This window comes from Mustela erminea, chromosome 13, assembly GCF_009829155.1.
Source record: "Mustela erminea isolate mMusErm1 chromosome 13, mMusErm1.Pri, whole genome shotgun sequence".
Classification (NCBI taxonomy): Eukaryota; Metazoa; Chordata; class Mammalia; order Carnivora; family Mustelidae; genus Mustela; species Mustela erminea.
In genome coordinates this window covers 27,623,925-27,648,965 of record NC_045626.1, presented here as the reverse complement: position 1 = coordinate 27,648,965, position 25,041 = coordinate 27,623,925, and the positions used below count along the sequence as shown (strand labels likewise).

The window sequence follows — 25,041 nt, the reverse complement described above, 5'->3', positions numbered from 1 at the left end:
TTCCTTTGGACCAATAAATTTCCCTTGGAATGCTCCCGAGGCTTCCTTGCCAACCAAGCTGATGGCTGGAACGGCGTTAAATTGGTCTCAGCACGGTGCCTCAGTCTGTATGGCAAAAACTAACACCCACTGTGGACTGATTGCCTCGCCACTCAGAGCCTTGGGCTGGGTGCCAGGCCGAAGGAGAGGAAGTGTCCGGGCCCCGTGCATCCCTGTTTGCCTTGGTTGCCGCGCCAGCCAGTGGTCCAGCAGGGAAGCACAGGCTGGCCCCTGCTGATGGCTCTGCCGCTGTCTTTCAGATAAGCCTTTGACCATCCAGTTCACGGACTGGGTCCTGAGGGGGGCTGCCCAGGTGATGTTTGTCAACAACCCTCTCAGCGGGCTCATCATCTTCATAGGACTCCTGATCCAGAATCCCTGGTGGACGATTACTGGGGGCCTAGGGGCAGTGGTCTCAACCTTAACTGCCCTCGCCTTGAACCAGGACAGGTAGGTTCCTGACCCGGTGGTCGCAGGGTCTTGAGGTGGACAGATAGAGAAGTGTTTACGTGAGTGATTAGCCAACCTTATCCTACCAGCCAGCTCAGAGTCTCCCAAAGATCAACTTTGAACCAGTCACTGGAGTTCTCTGTAGAATTAAACAGAATGAAACTATTCCTGTGCTTAAAGTAAGTGACAGCACTAGAATTCTTTTGACTGTAGATCCTTCTGGAAACATTCCCTGGAAGGCAGATGCAGAGCAACACTTAAGAGGCTCTCTCATGGAGCCTACAGTCTAGTTGAGGCAAGAAATGTCCCAGAATAATAAGAGACCCTATACTGGAGAGCTCAGAAAAGACAGACGTCTCTCTCTGAGTGTTGGTAGGAGATGAGAGAGGGCAACCTTTCAGCTGCAAACATGGGATCTGGGAGAGAGGAGGGAGAGAGAAGAGAGAGCGCAGAGTGGAGGCAGGAGGCAGCACCGCCCCCCACCCCCATACTGGTGGCCACAAAATTCAGGAACAAGAACAAGTAGCATTTTATATAAGGGAGCATTTCCTCAGACTGTGGCCCATGCCCCAAACGTTCCTGATGTCTGGAATCACCTGGACTGACTGTTAAGAAATGTGTCTTCTTCAGCCAACCACTTCTGTTCCCTCAGATAGTCCCACTCCCTGTGTCTGGGAAGGAGTGTTTTTAACAATATCCTTCTGGGTACTCCTGACGATCAGAGACGTTTGGGATTGCCCGCTTTCTTAGTGTTTTTCAATCTGGGGGTCATGCATTCATTTGTGGATCATGAATTAATTGTCAACAGCATTTTTAAAAATTAAAATCATTGAAATTGGAGGGGGAGATGAACCATGAGAGACTATGGACTCTGAAAAACAAACAGTCTGAGAGTTTTGAGGGGGCGGGGGGTGGGAGGTTGGGTGAGCCTGGTCGTGGGTATTAAGGAGGGCACAGATTGCATGGAGCACTGGGTGTGGTGCATAAACAATGAATTCTGGTACACTGAAAAGAAATTTTTAAAAATTTAAAAATTAAAAAAAATAGAATAAATTAAAATAGAGTCTTTCATATATAGTAGATATTTTGCAAAATTTTTGTTTCATTAATGTGGGACATGTTGTGTTTGTGGGGGAAGTATGGAGGGGACAGAGAGAGAACTAGGTCATGCTACCAGATATATTCCCTCCTTTCTGTGGGTTTCTGTCAAAAAGATTGAGAAGCACTGTCATGCCTTGTTTCATGTGATTCTCACTGCCACTGCCCAAGGCAGAAAGTGAAGGTAAGAGGATCCACACTTCATGAATAAGAGAACAATAGCAGGGAGAGGCCAGGCGCTTACCCAGGGTGCCAGTCAGGGGGTGGCAGGGCTCGAGCTGGGACCCATGGTCTGCATCTTCCAGGCTGAGGTGAGTGCTCGCCCTGTCACATAGACAGCAGGGACAGCAAGGCCACAGGCTCCCTGGTAAACCCAGAGAGTGGGGTGTAATCAGAGCAGACTGTGGGGTGACCATCACCACACCTCCTTCAGGCCCCCCCCACCGACATCTAGATGCCACCAAGATCAAATCTGTGAGTCAACTTGTCTCCCCTGAGAAGCCATTCATGCACCTCTCGGGTGGCCTTGGGGGACCACGCTGATTCCAGCAAGCCAGGAGGCCGTTCCAAATTGGATGCTGAGAGGCTGAATTCTTTGGGGTGAAGATCTGGTGTGTGACATAAATAATGGGCTCCAGCCAGGGTTTTGTGTTTCTTTTTCAACCAGTAGTTTCCCTATTCCTCCTTATCATCTCACGGGCAGCTAGCACAGAACTGGGCCCCGGACAGGATTAACTCGTCTCACTGCTTCATCACCGTTTGGTAAAACTCACTTGAACTCTGTCCAGCCTACTGCCTCTTTAGCTATGTGACCCTGGGCTAGGGCTTCCCCTTCTGGCCCCATTGTCCTCATCGGTGAGAGCTGCGACTTACTATCTCACCTTTAAGGAGCCAGAGTCCCTTCCTATGCTGACAGTCTGATTCTCTGACCTTCTTCCCAACCATAATCTACTGGTCAACTTGCCAGGCCATTCAAAAAGCTGCTTCATGGACCTCAGGATTGCAGCGGAGACACCCACCACGCCTGCCTAATCCTCCCAGACTTTTCCCTAAGACAACTGTGTGCCAGTTTGGGTTCCAAAGCTTTCTCCGCTGGGTCCCCCCACATCTCCCACTCAACATCCCACTCTTCCCAGTCGAGCACTTTCGCTTCTGCCTATCTAATCCTGCCATCCTTTCAAGCCCCCCTCCTATAGGGAGCCACCCCTGATTACCTCAGTGCTCTCTGAACCCTCTTTTCTCACTGGACAAGCCCAGAACATACCTCAATAAGTATATGGGATGGTTCTCTAATTGCTTTCTGAGGCTTCTCTCGCTGGCCATGTTCTAAGCATGTTCAGGACAGGAAGTCCCTTTTGACTGCTCCGTATTCTACTACCATGCCTAGAAAAGACCCCAGCTTAGTTGCTGATAGGTCAGCACCGTGTTCTACACCATCAGGTCAAAGGTCCAGGTGCCCTACTCCGTATTCACATGCACATCCTTCCAAGGAACCTGCCTTCACCAAGAAAGCACTGACACAGCTGCGTGTTCTAATCATAACCACCCCGGACCCTCACCGCCAGCCCTACTCCCCTACCCCCATTCCCATGACCTCCCCTACTTCCTGTCCACCGGTCCTACTCCCCACCTCCTGCATTAGCCCCTCGTCTCCCCTTATCCCTGCTACATTATCCCCTCTAGCCCAGACACTGCACTTCAGAGAGAGGAACTCATCAAGGTCAGCAACACTAATGCCTCACTGTCCTGAAGGAACGTGGTCCTAATGAAGACCTTTTTGTCTTTGGGGTTAAACCTACCTTAATGTTTTTGATGGTCAGAGTGGGACATGAGCTAATGGTTTCGTTTTTGACAACCAAACCCAGAAGCCACCAAAGGTTTGGTAGAGGGGTGTTCTGAGAGGGGACATCTCCAGGGAGGGGCAGCTGTGGAGGGAGCCCTTGGATGTGGCCCTGATTTTGTCTCCCCTGGACTCCCTTGTTTTCACTGTTCCCCCTACACTCTGTCCCTAGGGCCACAGGCCAGCTCCCAGGAGGGGCCAGGCGTCTTTGCTCAGTTTGCCTGAAGCAACTGGTATTAAAACCAAAAAAGTACTAAATTCTAACACTAAACAGAAATGGGAAAATGTAGATAAAGGCAAACACATCTAAAAATAAGTATTTTTCCCAAACATGAGTTTCTGCTTTTCAGATAGATTTTCTAGTCCCGGGGACATTCTGAGCGCCAGTGGTCTTCCCTCCCAACCCCCGCCCGTCTCCAGCTGCTCCATATGTTCATAGCCTCAGGAGCAGGCCACCTACTGTCCCATGTCCCATGCAGTGTCCCCCCACAAGTGCCATGTGTTCGGCTTTTCTTGTTGGCAACTCTGTAATGACGTCCCCTCCCGCCCTCCAGCTGCTCGCACTCTCCCCCATCCGGCTGAGCTGATCTCCTGGCCTCTGCAGAGCTGAAAGCTCCCTTCCTTCCAGACCTAAGCCATGGCCTCTGCCCAGCAGGAGCCCTCCTCTCGCCAGAGCTCCCTCCCTCCCTCTCAGGGAGCTCCTGCTTCCAGACGCCTCTGCTGGGCACACATGGTCACTCGGTGAAGAACTCACTCTAGCATTCACATACGTGCATTCCACGACTAGGCAGGGCCTAGAGCCCTCTGTGCACCAGACAGACACTGGTGTCTGTTATTACAATGCTGTCAGACAGACGAGCTCCAGCGGGCAACCTCCAGTCAAGGACAGAGACAAGGCTCAAGCTCAGACAGGTGTCTTGCAGTGATTTGCCTGGTCCCTCGGTCACCCCACTCCCTTCTCCCAGCCAGCAGAGCTATGGCGAGGATCAAGGGCAGTGTTCATTAGCATCCGGGAGAGAGGCTTAGGTGCGCATAGACTTCCCTGATGAAACGAAGAGAGAGTAGACTCGGGCTCGGCTTCTCCCCTCCTCTGGGCCTCTCCCTGCCCTGCAGAGGGGAGAGGCACGAACACAGCCCCAGCGGGCTCAGCTCCTCCACGCTGGGACACACTGTCGTCCTTGGAGGGAGGGCAGGTCACAAGTACAGCTCACACAATGCAGTCTGCAGTCAGAATGCACTCTCTCCTCCTCTTTCTCTTCCTCCCTTCTCACTGTCTCCTGTACATACACACACACACACACACACACACACACACACACACACACACACCATCCCCAGTGTCATACCTCAGGTTTCTGTTAGATCCCCCACTGTACTTAGCAGTCCGAGACACCCCTGAGAAGCTAAGAAGCGAACTCAGACACAGTGAGAAGACTTAATTCTAGAACAGCAAGGGTAATCGGGGCTGTGGGGAGGGGCGTATCTAGGAAGGTGCTGGCAATCGCTTCTCGGCCTTTTGGTTAAGACCAAGTGTAAGAAGGTGCTGGCAGCCGCGAGACTGCCCAGAATCAGGAGTAAGCTGACTTTTTCCTGGGAGTCCCAAGGGGGCCCTACAAGCACCACCAAATTAAAATGCAAACTGTCTCTTCCCCTCTGCCCAGGTCTGCCATCGCCTCCGGCCTCCACGGGTACAATGGGTTGCTGGTAGGACTGCTCCTGGCCGTGTTCTCTGAGAAGTGGGACTATTACTGGTGGCTTCTGTTTCCTGTGACCTTCACGGCCATGACCTGGTGAGATACCTCATTCCTTCTGCTCACAGACCCACGGGGCCCTGAGGTGCCTACATCTTCCCCTGGACGGGGACCTGGACCCCCTGGAGCCCAGGGCTTCCTCGTCAGACTGGCTTGTCCCACAGGACATAGTGAAGATCCACGAATGTGACTGCGATACAGCAGATCATTTTTTTATTCTGGAATAACAGGAACCCTTTAGAGCAGCAATGAGCACAGGTTTTTTATAGTGCTAATAATCTTCCTTGAATGATAGTTTTAATAATAAAGGCTAACATTTATTGCAGATTTCCTACAAGCCAGGCACAGAACTAAGTCAGGTGAGGTTACTATTGTCCCCAGTTTACAGGAGGGAAGACCAAGACATGAAGAGGTTAAGTAACTGGCCCCAGGTCATACTTTTACAAAGTTTTTGATGATGAACCCAGAGCCTCCAGGCTACATGGGAATCATCTAAACCGTGGCCTGACCAAGACAGAAAAGCTAAAAACTCACCTGGGACAGGATCCCTCTTGGAGCAGAATGTCTATAATGAAAGCACAGAAGCTTTGAACGAGAAGCATTAGTCAAGATCCTGCTGTGCAATCACATCATTTTGCAAAGGAATAAAAAAGTCAGGAGGAAGGGTCTTGGGAACCAGTATTCCTGAGGAGCCTGGGCGGGCTAGGCCTTAGCTCACCTGCATCCCTTCTCCGCTGCTCTGTGGTGCCTGAGGCTGGGTTGACTTGAAGGCCTGCCAGCCTCAGAGGGCAGGAGCCTGAAGGGACCTGCATCCTCCAGTTTGTACCCTGTGGCTCTGAGACAGGCTGACTAATTTTTAACATCTCTAAGAAGTCCATGGCTTTCCTTGGTTCCTGATGTTACTAAAACCAGTTAGTTTAATTTAGTCTAAGTACTGAGTTATTACTTTTTAGTAGTGCTTGTAAATGAATTACATTAAGCATTCTGGGCAATTTATGTTTCTTCTTAGGGTTTCTGTCTTTCTGAAGCCACTGGAACAAAAAGCTACAGTAGTCATCTCTGTGGGGGTTTCAATGCCCCCACCTGCCCTTATGTCTGGGGTAGCAGACCTTGTCTTCATTCGCACACATTTGGGTTAGAACAACACAGATGAAATCTCTGAGCAAGTTCCACAGGCACTCTGTCCCCAGTGGCCGTCTGTCTACAGTGCCCCACCCCTACCCCCATGCCCCAACTTAACAGACAAAAAAGCATCCAGCACCCAACTCTGCGGTGATTCCAGTGTGTTCGCTAATCTAGTCGCGTAGAACCCAAAATCCAGCCCATTAGGTAGGTATCAGTAGTGCCATTTTCCAGATTTAGCCAACAGATATTTGCTGAGTGCCTGCTATGTGCAGGGACTATTCTAGATGCTGGGGATACTTGTGAACAAGAGATGGTCTCCATCCTCTTGGAGCCTATGTTCTTCTTGACAAGGATAGAAATAATGTCCCCAAGTAATTAATTAAAAAGATCTTGTCAAGATTTGATTAGTGCCATGAGGAAAGCAAAACAGGGTGAGCGGGACAGAGAGTGAGTCCAGTGATTCCAGACGTGAGTGGTCAGGGAAGGCCACTATGTAGAGGGAACGGGGGCGATTTCACCTAAATGATAAAAGGCAGCTGCCCTCTGACGATCTGATGCAGACCCCAACTGGAGGAGTGCCCGTGTTCAGGAAACAAGACCATGGGTCGGGGGCGGGGGTGGGTCATGCCCAGTGAACGAAGGAGTGGCAGGAGGTGAGGGCAGAAGGAAGCGAGAGCTAGACCCCATTTGCTTTGAAGATCCAGCAGACTTTTTTATTTTTATTACAACTGTGATGGGAAGCAGTTAAAGGGGTTTTAAATAGAGATGTGATAGGATATGACTTAAATCTAAATAAATCACTCATGCCATGTGGAGAAAGGATTTTAACTGGAACAAGAGTGGATGCTGGCAGCATCGTCAGGAACCCACAGAGAACTGAGAATGGTCTGGACAAGGGTGATACACAGGAATGCGGGGAGAAATGGTTGGGCTTAGAGTGTATTTTAAGGAAGGTGTGGGCAATAGGACTCGCTGGGAGGCTACGGAGTACTGGGGGTAGGAAAGCAAAGAAGATTCCCTGTACTCCTTCAGTCTGCCTAAGCACCTGGCTTGATGGACAAGACACAGAGGGAAACAGGTCGGTGGTGGGAAATGGCACAAATCAAGAGTCCTTTCGGATATATTAGGCTGTAGACTTCCAAGGAGAGATGTTGACGAAGCAACATCTATGAACATCTATGTAGATGTCCTACATAACATCTATGAAGTCGTTGTACAAATCCAGAACTTTGTGATACAGTCAAGATTTGGAGGACAGAAGCATACAGAAGGTATTTTGTCCATGGGAGTCAAGGATATCACCCAGTAAAAATTAAGAAAGAGAAGACCCAAGGCAGAGCCATAGGATGGATCTTCCAATATTTGGATTCCCTTTAGCAGAGTTGGGGAATAACCACAAAGAAGAGGTCATGAGGAGTGGCTGGAGAAGCAAGAAGCAAGCTAAGAAAGGGCAGAGTTGTGGTAGCACAAACAGAAGGTGTTTCAATCCCATTGGGAGTGTCCGGCTGTCAAATGACAGGAGCAGGGAATGGTCATGGATTTGGCAGGATAGATGTCATTGGTGAACTGGACCAGAGCCACTTCTGTGGCATGGGGAGAACATACACAGGATTGGAGTGGGTTCGGAAAAGAAAGGGGGTAGAAAGACAGGGCACAGCAATCTTTTGAGCAGTAACTGCTGTGAAGGGTGGTGGAGAAATGGGGCAAACTCTCTGGAGGGGACATCGGGTTAGAGGAGGAGAATGTTTACAGGTAGAAGATACTAAAGCCTGCTCTAGACTTACGAGAATGATCTAGAGAAAGAGGAGAGACTGAAGCTGCAGTACTGAAGTCTTGAAGACGGATTGGATCCTGAAATATATTGGCAAAATAAAGGAGGGACACTCTCATGATGTGCCAAAGGCAGAGAGGAAGAAGGTGTGGGAGCCGGGCCATTGGAGTGTATGGAGCTCATGGTTGGGAAATTGAAGCATTTCCCATCTCATCATTTCTGTTCCTTCAAAGAAGTAAAGCAAAATTCTGAAACTAAAGGGAAGCGGTGAAGTTTTGAGGAAAAAGGAGAAAATGTGAAATATTTGTCTCAGCAAGCTAGAGAGTTCATTTGCTAGAGCTGTGTGGTGGGGTTTTCAAGCAGTCTTAAATGCCCATTGGAGACTCATGGTCATGAGGGGAGACCAGTCAGCCAGATCACGTGACTCCTTCATGTTTCGTCCAGCAGCTTGCTGAGTGTGGAAGATGCGGGGGGTTAGGGGTCTCCCGTGGCTGGTCCCTTGAAGGAAAGTACAGCTCGGGAGCTTCAGTGCCTGGTGCTGCTCACTTGGTAAGTGTAATAGTTAGGATTTGGACCCAGCTCGGTCTGCCTCCAAAATGCATGCTCTTCCCAAGGAAGAGGCCAAGAAGAGAGAGGACACAAACCACCGAAGGTTCTGTCTTCATGGGGTGGCTTCCAGAGTAGCTCAGAACATCTGAGCTGAATCCAAGCCCGCACATGACCTGTACATGCCGTAGCAGCTGCCTCCCACGAGGACAGACTTCTACAATGTTATCACAGCCCAAGAGAGTAGCTGTTGTCCATCCTGATGATCCAAAGGCAATCCATGGTATTTCTAAGGATGACATTTTGTTTGGTTTTTTTGGTTTAAGAAATAAGGAGATATTTAATTTATAAATGTTTCTATTCAAAACAAATTATAACACTTTAAAATGTTGCTTCTCAAAGAGTCACCTTAAATCAAACACTGGATTCCCAGTTCCAGATGAGTTGGACCACTAGAGTCTCAAAGGAGTCGGGAATGGCCATGCCAAAGAGAGGGGATAGTGGGTGGCACTGTGGCCAGACCCAACAAGACGGTATAAACCTAAGGATAGGATGAGCACAGATTAACCTTTGTCCCTCTCATCTTCAGCCCACTTCTTTCCAGTGCCTTGAATTCCATCTTCAGCAGGTGGGACCTCCCGGTCTTCACGCTGCCCTTCAACATGGCGGTGACCCTGTACCTGGCAGCCACTGGCCACTACAACCTCTTCTTCCCCACGACGCTGGTGGAGCCCATGTCTTCAGTGCCCAACATCACCTGGACAGAGATGGAGATGCCCTTGGTAAGTTCCCCAGCGGCAGCTGAGTTGGGACCCCTGCTTCCATCATAAGCTTCTCCGTAACCAGCCTGTGGATTACCCAGGCTCTCCGCTTCTCCAGATGCAGCTCCAGATGACGGCCCTGGACAAGGGCAGGACAGGGAAGGGCCATGCCAGCTCCCTATACTCTTTCACCAAACCCTCACTGAAGACCCGACATGTGCCGGGACATTATCGGATGCGAGGAGTCCACGGGGAGTAAAAGGACAACAGCCTCTCTGCCCCTTTGCAGTGCACACTCCCCACGGGGACACAGACAGTAAACAAGTGCACAGACGAGTGCCGAGTTGATGCTACGCAGCAGTGGGGTTCAGGGAGAAATACTAGATGGCTGGGGGGAGGGGCAAGACACCAAAATGAATATTTAAAATTAGGATTTTAAAGATATTATCCGTAGAAGATGGGGATGAATTTTCACGTACTTTCCATCTCAGTGGCTCTCAAGCAGGGCTGATTTTTCCTCCTGAGCGGGGCAAATGTCTGCAGATACTTTTCAAACTGTGTAAACTAGGGGGAGGAGTGCTCCCGGTATCGAGCAGGTTGAAGCCAGGGATGCAGTCAGACGTCCTGCTACGCACAGGGCAGCTCTTCCCACGACGAAGAACTGCGCAGCCCCAAATGCCATAATACTGAAGTTGAGAAACTCTGCTTTACATCCACCTATCATAAATGTACATATTTATTTATTCTACTGATGTCTAGACACTGGGGATAAAGAGATGTCACAAAAATCTAACGTAAGATTAAATATATAGAATTGTAACCTTTGGCCTTGTTGATGCACAATAGAGAAAGCTAAGCGCTCACACGAGGGCAGGTTTATTACTTACCGGACACTGTTCCAAGCCCTCGGCTTCTGAACTCGTCTAACCAGCCCTCATGATAGCCCAGTGCTGTAAGTACTGTCATTATCCCCATTCCCAGATGAGAAAACAGAGGCGCAGAGCCAATTCGTTGCCCAGGGTCAAACTGCAGCTTGTGCCCGAGCGTAAAACCCAGGCAGCCTGCTGCAGAGCCCAGGCTGCGAGCGCCACTGCCTCGTCCCAGGCAGCACGGGCACCTCGGCCGGAGCCCCCACAGTGAGGGGAACCCTCTGCTTCCCCGTGCAGTCCGGCCCTCGTTGGGTGTCTTTACTAAGTGCTGGAGTGTTCTCTACCTTCCCCCAAAATCCAACCCCCTCCATCTTTCCCCCATTGGTTCTGGCTTGACTTTCTAGAGTCATTCAGAATATCTTTTCCATGGTTGCCTTTTGAATGCTTGCAGACATACCCCATGTCTTCAGTACTGTTGGGACAACCTGATTTCGGAGCCGAGCCTGTTGTCCAGATGTACTGACTGTATCTAGTTGTACTGAAACCCCCAGGGGGCTCAGCTCCAGGACCACAGCTTCTAGGGCAGGGCAGGGAGCGCGGCTCTGGGCTACATTCTGACCCGCAGCCTCTCGGGACAGGAAAGACTCCCAGACCCCTCGTGCAGATGCTGCTGCCAACCACACAAAACCTTTTTTAAAGATGTTGTCTTTGTAAAGTTTTGTCTGGGGCCGGAGCACGGAGCCGGCTTTCAAAGGAAAGCCCAGCCTCTACCGTGGAAAACAGCAGAGATGGGAGCAGGGGCAAAACCCTAACTCTGATAGGATCGCCAGTGGTCCTCGTCCGACAGTTAGGCACACTGCCTTAGAGACACAGACCCTTCTGTCCTTAAGCCCTAAACACGAGGTGGGCTCCAAGTGGCGCTGCCAAAGGGAAGGGCCCCGGCGTCCCCCACCTCCCTGCCACACACTGTGAGGCTCTGCAGTCCGGCAGCAAGGGGACAGCTGATGGGGGAGAGCCACAGACAAGAGGGGCCTCTTGTTCATCTTCACCGTAACTACAAAGTGGCAGGCCAACCAATCCACGTCATCCACAAATCCACAAATCCATCCAAGCTCCCCATCCAAGCTGCCCATCACACCACTGCTCTGACCCCCGGCTCCTTTTCTTCCAAACCATCCACAGCCCAACACCCCTTCCCTCCTTCTCTTTAAAATAATGACGAGAATGACTTCCTTTTTGTTCATCCAAACTGTCGTCTTTACAGGAGAAGCGTCCGGGGTAGGGGGTAGGAAGGAGGCCGGTGCTCAGTACATTTCCATGCACACCCGACTGCCACCTTCACCCCAGAGTGTTGGAAAGCAGGTGGAGGGGGAGGGAGGCAGTCCCGGGGCCACAGTTCACCAAGCTAAAATACGGATCCCGGCATCCAGCAGAGGAAGCAGCTTTCTGAACCCCGGCTCCATTCGGAGGCTACTTGTCCCTCATTCCTCTCATTCTTGACTGCTTGCCTTTCAAACCTGTGTTCCCAGGGAGAAGGGGGGAGCTGGAACCCCCTCCTGCATTCCTCAGACGTGGGGAAGTCGTAGAGCAGTTACTGAGTAGACTTCTAACCCCTTCCCTGCCGGAAGCTGTTCCCTGAACGTGCACAAAGCTTTCTCGGGGCTCCCTTAAGTAAGCTGCACCCCCATGCTGTCATGCCGGCCCAGGGCTATAAGCTCTGCCCCAAATGGGGCTCGGTGACTGAAAGGCCACCCATCTGGACACAGGATGGGTAAAGCTTAAAAGCTCAAGACACTATCCTCTAAAGAAATCAGACTGACTCCAGAATTAAGTCAGATTGTTACAAAGTCCAAAATTTCACCCCAAGGGAGAGGTCCAATGAACTCCCAGCACCTACAGTAGGTCATGTGGAACTAACCCCGGGGGTCCCCAAACTCACTGCCCGTGATAATCTCCTGAGGCCCTGGTCAGGCCCATACCAGTTAAGTCACAAGGCTGGGGAGGAGCCAGGCATCATTTTTTTTTTTTTTAAACATCTCTAGGTGATAAGGGACTCTTAATCTCAGAAAACAAACTGAGGGTTGTTGGGGGGAGGGAGGGTTAGGGTGGCTGGGTGAGGGACACTGGGGAGGGTATGTGCAATGGTGAGTGTGAAATGTATAAGCCTGATGATTCGCAGACCTGTACCCCCGGCGCAAATAATACATTATATGTTTTAAAAAAAAAAAAAAATCTCCAGATGATTCCACCACACAGCCAGGTTTGGGAACTGCTGGGCCACTCAGTACACATATATGAGGCTAGTGTGCACCCAGCCATAAAGAAGCCCCGCCCTCAAAGAGGTCACATCACCTAGTAATGGAGTGGAGACGGCAGAATTTTAAAGCTGGAAGATCATCTGCTAAGGCAGCCTCCTCCCATTAGAGAGGCAGACACCAGAGCCCTGCAGGAAGAAGTGACACATTCACCATCAAGCCGTGAGCTCCTGCAGAGGCCCCTGAAGGCAGCTCCCAGGCCAGCGCCCTGCCTCGTCTGCCAGTCTCCCTCCTTTCCTTCTTCCCCTCCTCTGTCGGATGGGGATGGTTCAGCATGCGCAGAAAAGGGCCACCAGGCTGTCAAGCTAACCATCTCCATTGACACCCCCCCCCCCCCCCCCAGCGGAGGACTCTCAGGCTCAGGGAAGTTGGCTTTGTTCTGTTTTCCAAGGTTGCACATGTTACCTTTCTGCAGTGCTAGAAGCTTCTGGAGCAGGAGAAGTCCCTCCTCCTTCCAAGAACCCCACAACACCCGAGGTAGAACTGAGCCTACAGCAACCACCTGTAGACTAGGGGTCAAGTTCAGAGGCTTTAGCCTGGCCTTGGCTCTCAGTGAGCTGGAGACCTTAGATTAAGGCAATCATCAAAATGACCTAAAATGTTTCCAATATTCCTGGAATACTTGTAGGATTTCAGAAAGTCTAGTGGAAATATCTTAGTGCCCCCAAACCCCCAATGGCAGTCTAGAGAGGAGGTGCCCTCTGGTCCCCTCAAAGTTTCTCCCCTCAGAACAGAAGCCATGTGTCCCTCAGAAGCACCTGTGTTGGGGGGGCCTGCCTTGCTTCACATGGGGAATGCCAGATGCCTGCTAGGTGGTGAAGTGCAGAGCGATTTGTTCCAGCTGGCGTCCTTCCTCCCAAGTTCTCTTACCTGTGGGTGTACTGGCGCTGCCCCAGGCCGGTTCCATCCCATTAGCCCCACCAGGAACGGCTCCATCCTGACCCTAAAGCCTGGTCTTTGCAGCTTGTGCCCACGCTCCAGTGACCCGATTCTGTTGACTTTGCAGCTGCTACAAGCCATCCCCGTCGGAGTCGGCCAGGTGTATGGCTGCGACAATCCCTGGACGGGCGGCGTGTTCCTGGTGGCTCTGTTCATCTCCTCGCCACTCATCTGCCTGCACGCCGCCATTGGCTCCATCGTGGGGATGCTGGCAGGTAGGACACGGTCCCCTTTCTGCAGGGAGAGCTTTGGAATCATTTTCCCGAGGTCATTCCATCCCTGCACGTGGCAAATGTTCTAGATCTATGATCTTCACCGATGTTTGTGAACAATGTCAAGGGTAGGGATGTGTTCTTCCCTTTCTTGAATCTCCAAAGGGAGCAGACTGCCACAGCAGGATATGGAGAGAGACACAAGGGGCCGAAGACCTGATTGGCTGCTACTGAGCCCCCGGGAGCTGGTGTCTGGCAGGAGGGGAGCTCAGAGAGGAGAAGAGCAGCAGCAGACCAAGAGCTATAAATGGCCCAACTCTTCGAAATGTCAAGGAAACTAAAGGAAAATAATTCCTCAGAATTTGTGTTGCTATCTGACAAATGTGATTTACCATTTCTACATGTATGTGTATGTATGTACACGCACCTATATATGGCTAGATGGACAGCAGAGCCCCAGAAATGGGCATTAGGCATATGGGACCAGGATCCTGTTGACTCATTCCAATATTTGCCAAAAACATCTTGGAAGCAGAACTTTAAAAAATTCTTTGAAAACTTCAAACTTATCAAAAAGTTACAAAAAGAAGAATGGTACACAAAGCACCCCATACATTCTTTACCTGATTCACCTGTTGTTTGCCTTCTACCCTCTCACTGTAATATTTCTCTATCTCCTTGTGCCTATGTGTGTACATACATACTTTTCCCCAATTGTTTGAAGCAGACCTTTCTCAGTTGAAAGCTTTCTGGCTAAAAATGCAGTTCCTGTGGCCAAAGGAGTGGGGAAGGCCTAGAATCCCAACACCTTGATCTCCCCTCACCTTGGAAGTAGTCATACCTCTGTATGAAATCTCCAAAACACAGGTTGGAAACCACGGCTGTCTTCTGGTTGCTGGTTCCTGAAGACCAGATGCCATTTGTAGAGGCTTCTTCATTGGGAGGAGGGAGGAGGATGGGGATAATGGCAAGATGAGGCCACCCTGAGACCTGACACCACCCATGAGGTGGCCTTTGTGCTGGGACCGGGAACTGGCCAGAAATAACACACCTTGTCCCACAGCCCTGACGGTGGCCACGCCCTTCAAGACGATCTACATGGGACTCTGGAGCTACAACTGTGTCCTGTCCTGCATCGCCATCGGGGGCATGTTCTATGCGCTCACCTGGCAGACCCACCTGCTGGCCCTCGTCTGTGGTGGGTATCTGGGGAAAGATGGCAGCCGTGTCACTCTGCTGTTCCTTCCCTCCCTACTTGGTTATGTGAAACCCATGGAGCCACGAATCAGAACTCAACAGCAGGGATACAAGGACCTGTGGCTTGGGTCCTAATACCAGGGTCCTTGAGGTTCCTCTTCTGCCATTTAGAGCCACAACCATGCTTACTGCTATCCCAACAGTGTTGGAAGTTTACAAGGCTATCACACGTGCATTTCCTCATGTGCTAGTGTCTGTGTCCTGGTGTAATATATTTTCATCACACAACCCATTACAGAGCACCACTAAATGCCAGGCCCTAGGCTAGACACGGAAGATGCAATGGTGACCACATCCTCATGAAGCCACATCCAGCAGAAGAGAAGTAATCACACAACTGTTAAGGCTGTGGTGTCTGAAAGGATTGTTGGAAAGACCCAGTGAGATGACGTGCTTGGGAGCAGTGAGGTTGCAGAAAATCGGACTGTGGGAGCTTGATTCCCATGGAGTAAACAGCGTGCTGTCCCAAGGGAAATGGGCTAGGGGCCTTATTATAGCTGCATCCCAGCACCCATGTGAGCTCAGTCCTCCCAAGGTCACTACCAGGCATAGATTGTCAGCCCATTTTATGGCAGAGGGAATGAAGCCCAGAAGGGCTCATGAACTTGGCATGGAACACATCAATTAAGGGCAGAAGCAAGATTCAAACCCCAGCCCCCATCTTCCCACCAGTCTTCCCACCCTGAAGTTGCTTATATTCTCTGGAAACAGCAGGACTTTAACAAGCAAAACTAGAGACCAGTAAAGGGCAGAAGAACATTTTCGTTGTTGTTGTTTTTCTCCCCCCTCATGTGTGGAGACTGTAAATGACGCCCATGTCCCTTGTATTCCCCTCAGCAGCCAGCAGGGAGACAGTAGGCTTGGTAAATATTTGTCAAGTCAAAAGTGCCAGATATTTTGAGGCTAAGACTGTAACTGCCTTTGGCCTTCAGAGAAGTGGCAGATTCTTGTGGCTAGAACCATCTGGGAAGGCTTCGGGGGGAGGATGGGGTTTATCTCAACACTTCCAGGATGGGAATTGGGGAGGTACAGGGGAGGGGGGGTGCAGAGAAGGTGTTCTGGACAGAGGAACAGAAAGAACAAAGGTGAAGGGGCAGAAGGAGGTTGTCCAAAGGCATGGGGGTGTGGATGAGCTCCCCTCACTGTCCTAGGGGCCATATCCTGGGGTGAACTCAGATGCCTGGCTCCTGAAGGCAAGATCATGGACCAGTAAGGTCCAGCCTTGGTGAGACTTGGTGCGGGTCCAACAAGGTCTATCATAGCTGCTCAGAATCTTGGATGGGAGGACTTATTGGGGGCTCACATAATCTGACCCCTCAACCCTGAGACAGATAATAATCCGGCCACCCAGCTGGGCCAGACCATCCCCAGTGTCAGTTTGGACAAGCAAAAGATGCTTACTGACCCCTGACGCTATGTATGGAAGTGCGGACTCCCCGTGGAAGTGAGGGAGGGCTAGAAGGCTTTCATCGCTGCCCTGGGAACACACGGTCTGGCGGGAGATTGCCACACCTATCCACATAGATAACTACCATAACCATGTTGTGCAGCTATGCCAGATATCAGGGTGTGCTGCCGACACTGAGGTTGCTGAAGACAGAACGGGACCCCTGCCTTTGGGGAGGCGTGAGGGCAGACCCTGGGAAGCTGACTCTGTGGTCCTTGTTTTTCCACAGCCCTGTTCTGTGCATACATGGGAGCAGCCCTCTCCAACATCATGTCGGTGGTAAGTTTGGATTCTCCCAAACATGTCCCTCCCCAGCCAGGGCTTTAGGACATTTGCAGTTTCTGGAAGAACCCTGAGTCGTTGTGGTGGCTAGTATCCACCCAATGCCTCTGTCAAGGTTTATCCAGGTTTGTCCAGAGAAGGACTGGCAATTGCATGCCTGTGCCTCTGAGGTATGTTGGGGTTGGCTGTGCGTGCACCAGAGAGTGATACAGCCAGCAGTGGAGAACCTAGATGGACGGATGGAGGTGTTTGTGTGTGGCCGGATGTGGGAAATGATCCCCAGGCTGATTTTCAGCTCCATTATTGAAAGATTCTGACTGTGTCCTGAGGTACCAACATCTCAAACTCCTAGACCAACTCCTCGGATGTTATGAACCCAAAATCCAATGTCATCACTAGGGAAGAAGGATCCCCATCCTCACATCCTACACACCCTTCTCCCCCAGGGCCCCTGGAGCCTAGGACCATTTTCAGACCCTAGCGTTTCTTCTTCTAGGTTGGTGTGCCACCCGGCACCTGGGCCTTCTGCCTGTCCACCCTCACCTTCCTGCTCCTGACGACCAACAACCCGGCCATCTATAAGCTCCCACTCAGCAAAGTCACCTACCCGGAGGCCAACCGCATCTACTACCTAAAAGCGAAGAGCAGTGAAGAGGAGAAGTCCCCCAGCGGTGACTAGCCCACTTCTAGGCAGAAACGGTCTTTGCCTGCACCTAGTCTCTGCTCCCTGTGGTCTCAGCTCTGGGTCAGCCGGCTGCAGCACTCCCCTTCCATGGCTCTCCTGGCACCTGTTAGAACCAAACACACCTGTATCTCCCTTTCCCTTTTGCTGATTTTTCTCTCTCTGCCCAAGTGGCCGTAACTATCCACGTACAAGGTTAGAGGAAGTTGGCGTGAGCTTGTGGGGTTAGAAGTAAGGCGTGTGCTTTCAATGTCATTGTCTTCAAACAAAAACATTTCTCCTTAGTCTTTTGGGAAGATGGTCTTCGTGGCATGTTTAGCTGAATAATAGATGCTGTAACACTGAATTTGCTGAGGGGTTCCCAAGCGGACCCAGAGCGGGTGGGAATTCAGGGGATACAGGGGAATTCAAGGGATACAAGCCAAGAATTGAAGGTACTTAGTGGCCGATGAGGATGCCCAGTGTCACATAAGAGAGAGGAATTTTACCTAATAAGAGTTTTAAAATCAGAACAGGGACAGTTAGAGCACTGGGACTGTCTAAATAGGCAGTCTCGAATATTCAGTGGTCAGAGTACAGGCAAGATGATATCTCATAGCAGGAAACAATTCATAAAAATGAGAATCCCATATATGGCTTTTATTATAAAGGATAAAAATATGAGGGATAAGCATTTCTCAGTATAAGTCAAACCAGCAACTTTGTGCAGAGCTCCCAGTTGAGAAAAGTATCTGAGCTCAGTGTGTGAAAAGCTGGAGAAGTGTATCTCATTGTCCTATTTGCCCGTGGGTGTTGGAAGCTTTATGAGGTTCTGTGATACTTGAAACAAATGGTTAACCTGAGTAGAAGGACAATTATCCATGAAGTTCATAACTTGACTTCCCAATTACAGTCATTAACTTACATTCAGTCTCCATTTAAATGTATATGAGGGTTCAGCAAACTTTTTTTGGAAAGGGTCAAAAAGTAAATATTTGGGGTTCTGGAGGCCTTACAGTGTCTTTAGCAAAGACTCCCCTGCGTCATTGTAGCATAAAAGAGCCTTAGATGACATATACGTGAATGAGCATGGTTGTGTTCCAAGACTTGATGAAACAAGGAAACTAGATTCGGCCCACAAGCCCAGGTGTGCCAATGCCAGACACAGATGCCCGCCACAATAACGGTTCGGAGCTGGTGGGCAGAGGACAGGTCCAAAGGACGCTGCCAAGTTCTTTACAACAGTGGAAGATTTTTAGGAAGGTGAGATTAGTATGACTAGAATCAGGAAGATCTGCTCCGAGGCTCCTTGACCTGGTGCTGCCATTTCCAACCAGGCCCTCCTTCCCCAGCAGTGTCTGGGAACCACCCCTCCCCAGGCCCCTCACTCTGCTTCCACCTCTGCGGGCAGCTGCACCACCACGAGAGGAAGGAAAAACTGAGCTCAGTGCGCAGACGCAGTGTGCAGGGAGGCTCCTACACCCCAGGCTTAGAGGGGAGTGTGAAGGGCAAGTGGTCTGCGGAGAACAGGGATGTCAGCCCTTCCAGACAGGGCTCAATTACCCAAAAGGGAGGGGACCCCCCCCCCAGATATTCTAATAAGAGTTAACAGAACTAGATGCCCCATTCATTCATTACGGACAAACTGTGCCCAGAAATCTACTTTCCTTTCCTTTAAGCCCATGAGACTCTCCACCCCAAGAAGTAGATCTGATAGGAACTGGGGTTTGTTGTGTTTTGTTTTGTTTTTTTTAAGATTTTTATTTATTTGAGAGAGAGAAAAAGAGAGAGCATAAGCAGGGTGGAGTAGGGGTAAAGCAGGCTCCCCAGGACCCTGGGATCATGACCTGAGCTAAAAGCAGACATTTAACTGACTGAGCCACCCAGGCACCCAGAAGCTGGATTTTAACCATGCTTTATATTGGATTTCCAGGACAGGAAAACTGGATATAAAAAGTCCTTTCCATTCACTTGGACAAGATTCTCTCCTCTGCCTTTCTTTCCCACCCCACGTCTCTGTCATTAACAAGGTCCCACTTTGGTCATAGGTGTCTGGGTTGCTTTTTTTCTCCCAAGTTCCCACTTCCATCCCTGTAGAAATTAAATGTTAACTGTGTTGCCAGCTGCCAAATTCATGGGAAGAAAAATGGATAAAAGCTAAGTGATTCAGGAAAAGGAAAATTCATGTCCAGCAGGTCTGGAAAAACCACAGGGCCTTAGAAATTCTATAATGCATTATGATCAAGATGGCCAGATATTTACATAAAAATAGAAAAACATCTACTAATTTGAAATAAGAAAGAACTGCCTGGATGAAATATTGTCAATCACTGAATTCACTTGCCAAGAGATGTTGTCCAGGAGTAAGGAAGTGTTTTTAAAAAACATCTTTTGGGGCTAAGAAGCAGAAAATCGATAGTATTTCCCAAATGTGGTCAAACAAGCTCCTTCTGGAGCAGAACAAATCTTATTAAGCCAATCTGGCAAGCAGATGCTGCATCTCTCTTGTGGGCATGGACAAGGGTGGGGCGGAAATGAAAATCCCCACCCCTCTAAGAAAAGTCAGCCCTGTGCAGCTCACCCTGCCCATGGGCCATGGACAGATGCCCAGATGTCCTCTGAAGTAGCCCAAATAGTGGTAGGCAGTTTGGAGAGCTCCCTGGAGTGACCCTGTCCTGCCTTCACCAGAGCCTTCCCATCCCACTGATGAGTAGGATAGATATGTAGGGGCAGGAATCTTAACCAGAGAGACACCACCAACATGAGGTTGCACAGGAGTGAGCCACCAGGAGAGAAGGGAGAAGAGCTTTGGGGTACACATCCCAGCTGTTTTGCTGTGATCCCCCCAGACTCTGGATAGCAGCTCCTGGTTATACAAATGGTAGCTGAACATAAATATGGCTGAATATAGTCATTAAAGAGAGTAGGAATATGTTGGGCAGCAGGGCGCAGTAGAGGAGGTACTGTCTGAAATTGTCCCTATCACACCATCCTCTCCCTCTCTCCACTGTCCCCTCCCCAGATCTTCTCATTTCTTCCCTCTGACCTCATCATCCCCCCCAACCATTTCCATCTGCTCTCCTCCATGGATGAGTTCTGCTGTCGGCCGTGAAGTGATGCTGTCCTGCTGTACTTTCAAATCATCAATCTGGACTCATATTTCAATCTCTACTATGTTAACTGACATAGTCAAGTTTTCTAACTTTTTGATCAAACTTCAGTTTGTTTCCTAGGGAATAATCCATTTTCTTTAGATTTAAAACATTGTTACCCTACTGTTATTCATGGAATTTGGCTCTCTCTTTTCCTTAATCAAGTTTGTGATGGGTTCATCCATTTTACTGGCTATCTACAATTCTGGTTTGTTTTCTATTTTATCGATTTATTTTTCTGGGTTTTTTTTTCCATGTTTTTTCAAATTTAAATGTTCCTTTTTCCTCATGTTTAAAATTGATGTAAAGTTTCTTCATTTTAGATTTTTCTCCTTTAAAAACAAAGGCATTTTAAGGCCATTAATTTTCCTCTGAGTATAGCTATAGCTGTGTGCTATAGGTTTGGGAATAAAGTATTCTGCTTTGATCAGTTTTGAATAGTTTATAATTTTAGTCTTGATTCCTCTTTGACCCCAAAATTATTTAAGAGTGATTTCTTAGTTTCTAGCACTTGGGATCTTTTATATTTTTAACTCTCTATATCTAGTTTTATTATGAGCAGAGAGGATGGCCTGTAAAACCTTTATTTTAGAATTATATGAATTCTTCTTGTAGACAAGTACTTGGTCGATTTTGGAAATGCAAAGTGCAAACTTTTGATTTGAAGGAAATACATATTAAATTGATTTGTTAATTGCCTTATTCAATTCTTCTATGTGCTTATTTATTTTTTTGTCTATGGGATCTTAATTCTGAAAAGGGTTTATTAAAATTCAATTATGGGGCATCTGGGTGACTCAGTTTGGTTAAATGTCTGTCGATCTCAGCCCAGATCTTGATCTCAGGGTCATGAGTTCAAGTGCCACACTGGGCCCAGCATGGAGCATACCAAAAACAAAAACAAAAAACAAAAAACAAAAAAACAACAACTATAAATGTAGAGTTTCGTGAAACTCTCTTGCATTTCTGTAACATTTGTCTCATATATGTATCAGTTATATTGTTTGGTGCCTATACAATGACTATCATTGATTTTTCATTAATGTTATCTTTTACTATTACATACTACCTATTTTATCCTTGTTCATGCTTTTAACCTCATTCCAACTTATCTGGTCTTAATGTTGCCATACCTACTTTCTTCCTAATGTTTTCTTAACCCTTTGTTTCAACCTTTATCATTTTCTTTTAATTATCTTTCTTAAGAATAGCATTTGCAATGTTTTATATTTAAACTAATCTTAGTGTTTCTGTAATTGAATAGGTAATTTAGCCACTTTCTATTTAGTGTAACCTTCAATATGCTAGTTTTACTTCTTCCGCCTTGCTTTATTTTTTATTGTGTATCGGCTATTACTACTTTGGCTTTTGACTTTCTTCATTTTGCAAGTATGATCATGCTACTACCTCTTTCCTTCTTCCCTTTGTTTATTTTGGAAGTCTACCATTCTTTTCCCTTTCACTAGTTGGTCCTGCTTCTCTCCCAACACTCATGATCAAAAGTATGTTTCTCTATCATATAAAAACAAGATGTCAATAGTTTACTATGACAAGAGTTCCCATTTCTCTGATGCTCCTTCCCCACCCTGAGGAACTAAAGGCCTTATATATTACATTCACTCTTCTCCCCACCCCCCAGAATCCCCACTTTTACTTTTATCACAACTCACTTCTCCAGTTTTACCCACCCCTGGATCTTGCTGAGATTATTTATCATTTTTTAATTTTTTTCCCCTTGCCTCTTATTTTTTGCCAAAATCCTTATGGGGCCCCTGTGCCCCAGATTCCTGGTAATTCTATCATTGTTCATTTGGAGTTTACTATGTAGAGTGGACGTGTTACCTTTCATCACCATTCCTTTATTCTTCGCCTTCCCTTATTTCATGGTCTTTGTTCTGATTCATTTAGTACTTTTTTAGATTCCTGTTTGACTATTGAGTATTTTGTTCAAATACTATATGACAGAATATGGGGGACATGTTCTCTGACTCTGAACATCCACAAAGTTTCTCCCTTGCAAGTTAGTGACATTTTGGCCAGGGGAGTATCCCTGGGCCACAGACTTTCCCTCAGCTGTTTGTAGTCATTGTCCTTCCATTCTTCTCTGGCTTCCAGGTGTTACAAATTACTGATGTCAATCTCATTCTTTTTCCTTTATAAATAGCATATTCTTTCTTTCTAAGAGATCATAAGATGTTCTCCAGTGGGTTTCAGGAATTTTATTAAGTCAAGCCTAAATGTGTGTCTTGTCTCAGCAGACCTGCCTTTCAGTCTGCAAACTCAAGTTTTTCTTCAGCTCAGTAGCTTTTCTTCTAAGATTTGGTTCTCCCTCCATCTTGTCCTTCTTCTGTCTCTGGAATGCCTGTTATCCACATACTCAGTCTCCTCGACCTCTGCTCCAAGTTGCTTGCTTCCTTCACAATTTTTTACCATTTGTATTTTTGCTTTGCTTTAAGATACTTCCTCCATCTGATCTTCCAGGCCACCAATTCAGATCCCAACAGTAACCTTTCTTTTCTTCAATTCAAGAAATGACTTGAATTTTTTAGTTCAAAAATCATGTGTTTCATTTCAGAAAATCTTTGGGATTTTGAATCTTGAATCTCCATGTCTGTTTATATTATTCTTTTGTTGTGCCTGAGGCCACTTGCCAATTTTCATGAGCCAGCCCCTTGGAAACTTTGCCTTATTGTCTGACGTCATTCACTCATTCATCTAGAAGACATGTATGAGGAACTGTTAACATGTTACTCAGGACGCTGCTTGGCCAGGAAAGAATCAGCTTAGTTTCTGCCTTCAAGGAATTCATTTTATGGGAATTCATCTGGCCAGTAGTCTCACCTGAGGTGAAGAAGGGGGTAACAGCACAGATTGCCTGAACCATGGAAGTTCACAGCACCAGTTTCATTATTTTGAGTGAATTATCTGGTTGGATTGGTCTTCAGTTTAGGAAAAGTATCAAGCATGACATTAAGGGTCCCAGGAAAATTTCTGTACCTCGTCTCTTATCTATCTTGCCGTTACCTGATACCCAAACATTCCCAGCCATCCTTTCAGTTCAAGGCTTTGAACCTGTTAAAATGTAAACAGCGCTGGGAAGGTAACACAGTAAGCATGATCAATCATTTGCATCTTAAGTTGTAGGAGTCACTTCTGAGAATAGGTTAGATGAAAAAGGAGGGGAAAGTACAAAGAGAAAAAAAAAATGTGTAGCATACCTTGAAAGAGTCTTTGGCAATGGAGGACATGCTAGGTGAGGCCAAGCTGGGTGAATGAGGTCTGAAGCCCCTTGTTTCATCAGGAAAGATGATGACACTGTTATATTTGGCTTGAAGAAAGAAAGGTAGCCGTAAATGGCTGTCTGCTGTGTGGAGTAAGCATGTGGAAGAAGTCAGCTTACTCAGTAGTACTTCGGAGGATAGAGCAAGAGTAACTAAGTGGGACTGATAAGCAGGTAGACTTGGAATCCATGGAGAAGAGCACATTTCTAGAATGGAAGTTGACTGAGAAGTAGTCCTGTGAGACCCTAAGTCCCCTGTTCTGACAGTGCAGGGACAAGGGCTAGAGGCCTGCTGGGAATGCTCGCTGTGGCCGGGGGGTAGACCAGCTGACCAGCAAGCCTCTCTCTTCCAACATTAGTTTCACTGATACTCTGGCCATGAATCCCTACAGAGGAATGGGAAGGAGGCATCACAGAAGTGGCAAAAAGTTAATAACATGGAGATCAAATGTAGTAAGAGCATACCACTCTTGCCTTTACAGCTTTTCCTACAGTTTGCGAAAATTTTCAACATACTTGTCCACACAAGATGCGGCCTGAGGTGCCAACATCACTCAACCATGCCTTGTCTTTGAACGGCTCTCCTCTATCACTCTCCCCTCTCAGGGAGTCCTTCTTTGGGTCAGTTTTCTTAAGATCTGCCCATTTGGAAACTCAAACCTTCATGGCCTGTATTTGTGGTTACATTAAACCCATGTGCCCCAGTTTGTTTGTGCTTCTTACATGAGTCCGAGCTTTGTTTCCTTGGGTCGTAAAGGTTGTGAGGGTCTGGGGACAACTATAATCTAAACTAGGTAGGAGTTGGCAGTTTCAGTGAGGGTGTGATTTCTACTCAATAAACCACATTCTCATTTGGCAACTTGAAAAGCATTCACTTTTTATGTGAGGTTTTTTTTTTTTTTTTCCTTGCCTGGCTTTTCACACCTCTTGCCATTCAGAGAAGATAGAAGAACCCATAGGGAACACTTCGGTCCCTAATGAAACTAAAATTGCAAGGCCCCAAGGAGGGAGATGAGGGATTGCTGGAAAAGTGTTTGTTGCCCCCTATAAATTGATAAATAGGGGTCCTCAGCCCCCTCATACCGCTGATCAGGCTGCTGGAACAGAAGTAAAGGATGCCATAGCTCTTTGGAGAACATCTAGCCCAGCATGCACTTACTCCACCTGAACTCTGACCAATTCTGGAGAAATCTCACCTCCCCAGTGGTCAATGCAGCCCTCCTCCTTCTATAAGACTGGTAATATG

The 25,041-nt window shown here is 48.1% G+C and overlaps 1 protein-coding gene across 7 annotated transcripts in view; it reads left to right on the top strand.

Moving 5' to 3' along the window:
* SLC14A2 (solute carrier family 14 member 2) overlaps nucleotides 1-25,041 on the top strand; it is a 177,733-nt gene that overhangs the window by 131,124 nt on the left and 21,568 nt on the right. For all 7 annotated transcript variants that reach the window (XM_032311289.1, XM_032311284.1, XM_032311283.1 and 4 more), the window contains exons 4-10: nucleotides 300-489; nucleotides 5,089-5,217; nucleotides 9,210-9,402; nucleotides 13,572-13,719; nucleotides 14,780-14,914; nucleotides 16,650-16,699; nucleotides 17,199-17,373. In XM_032311289.1, coding sequence (XP_032167180.1) covers nucleotides 300-489; nucleotides 5,089-5,217; nucleotides 9,210-9,402; nucleotides 13,572-13,719; nucleotides 14,780-14,914; nucleotides 16,650-16,699; nucleotides 17,199-17,373 — 1,020 coding nt within the window. The remainder of the gene's footprint in view (nucleotides 1-299; nucleotides 490-5,088; nucleotides 5,218-9,209; nucleotides 9,403-13,571; nucleotides 13,720-14,779; nucleotides 14,915-16,649; nucleotides 16,700-17,198; nucleotides 17,374-25,041) is intronic.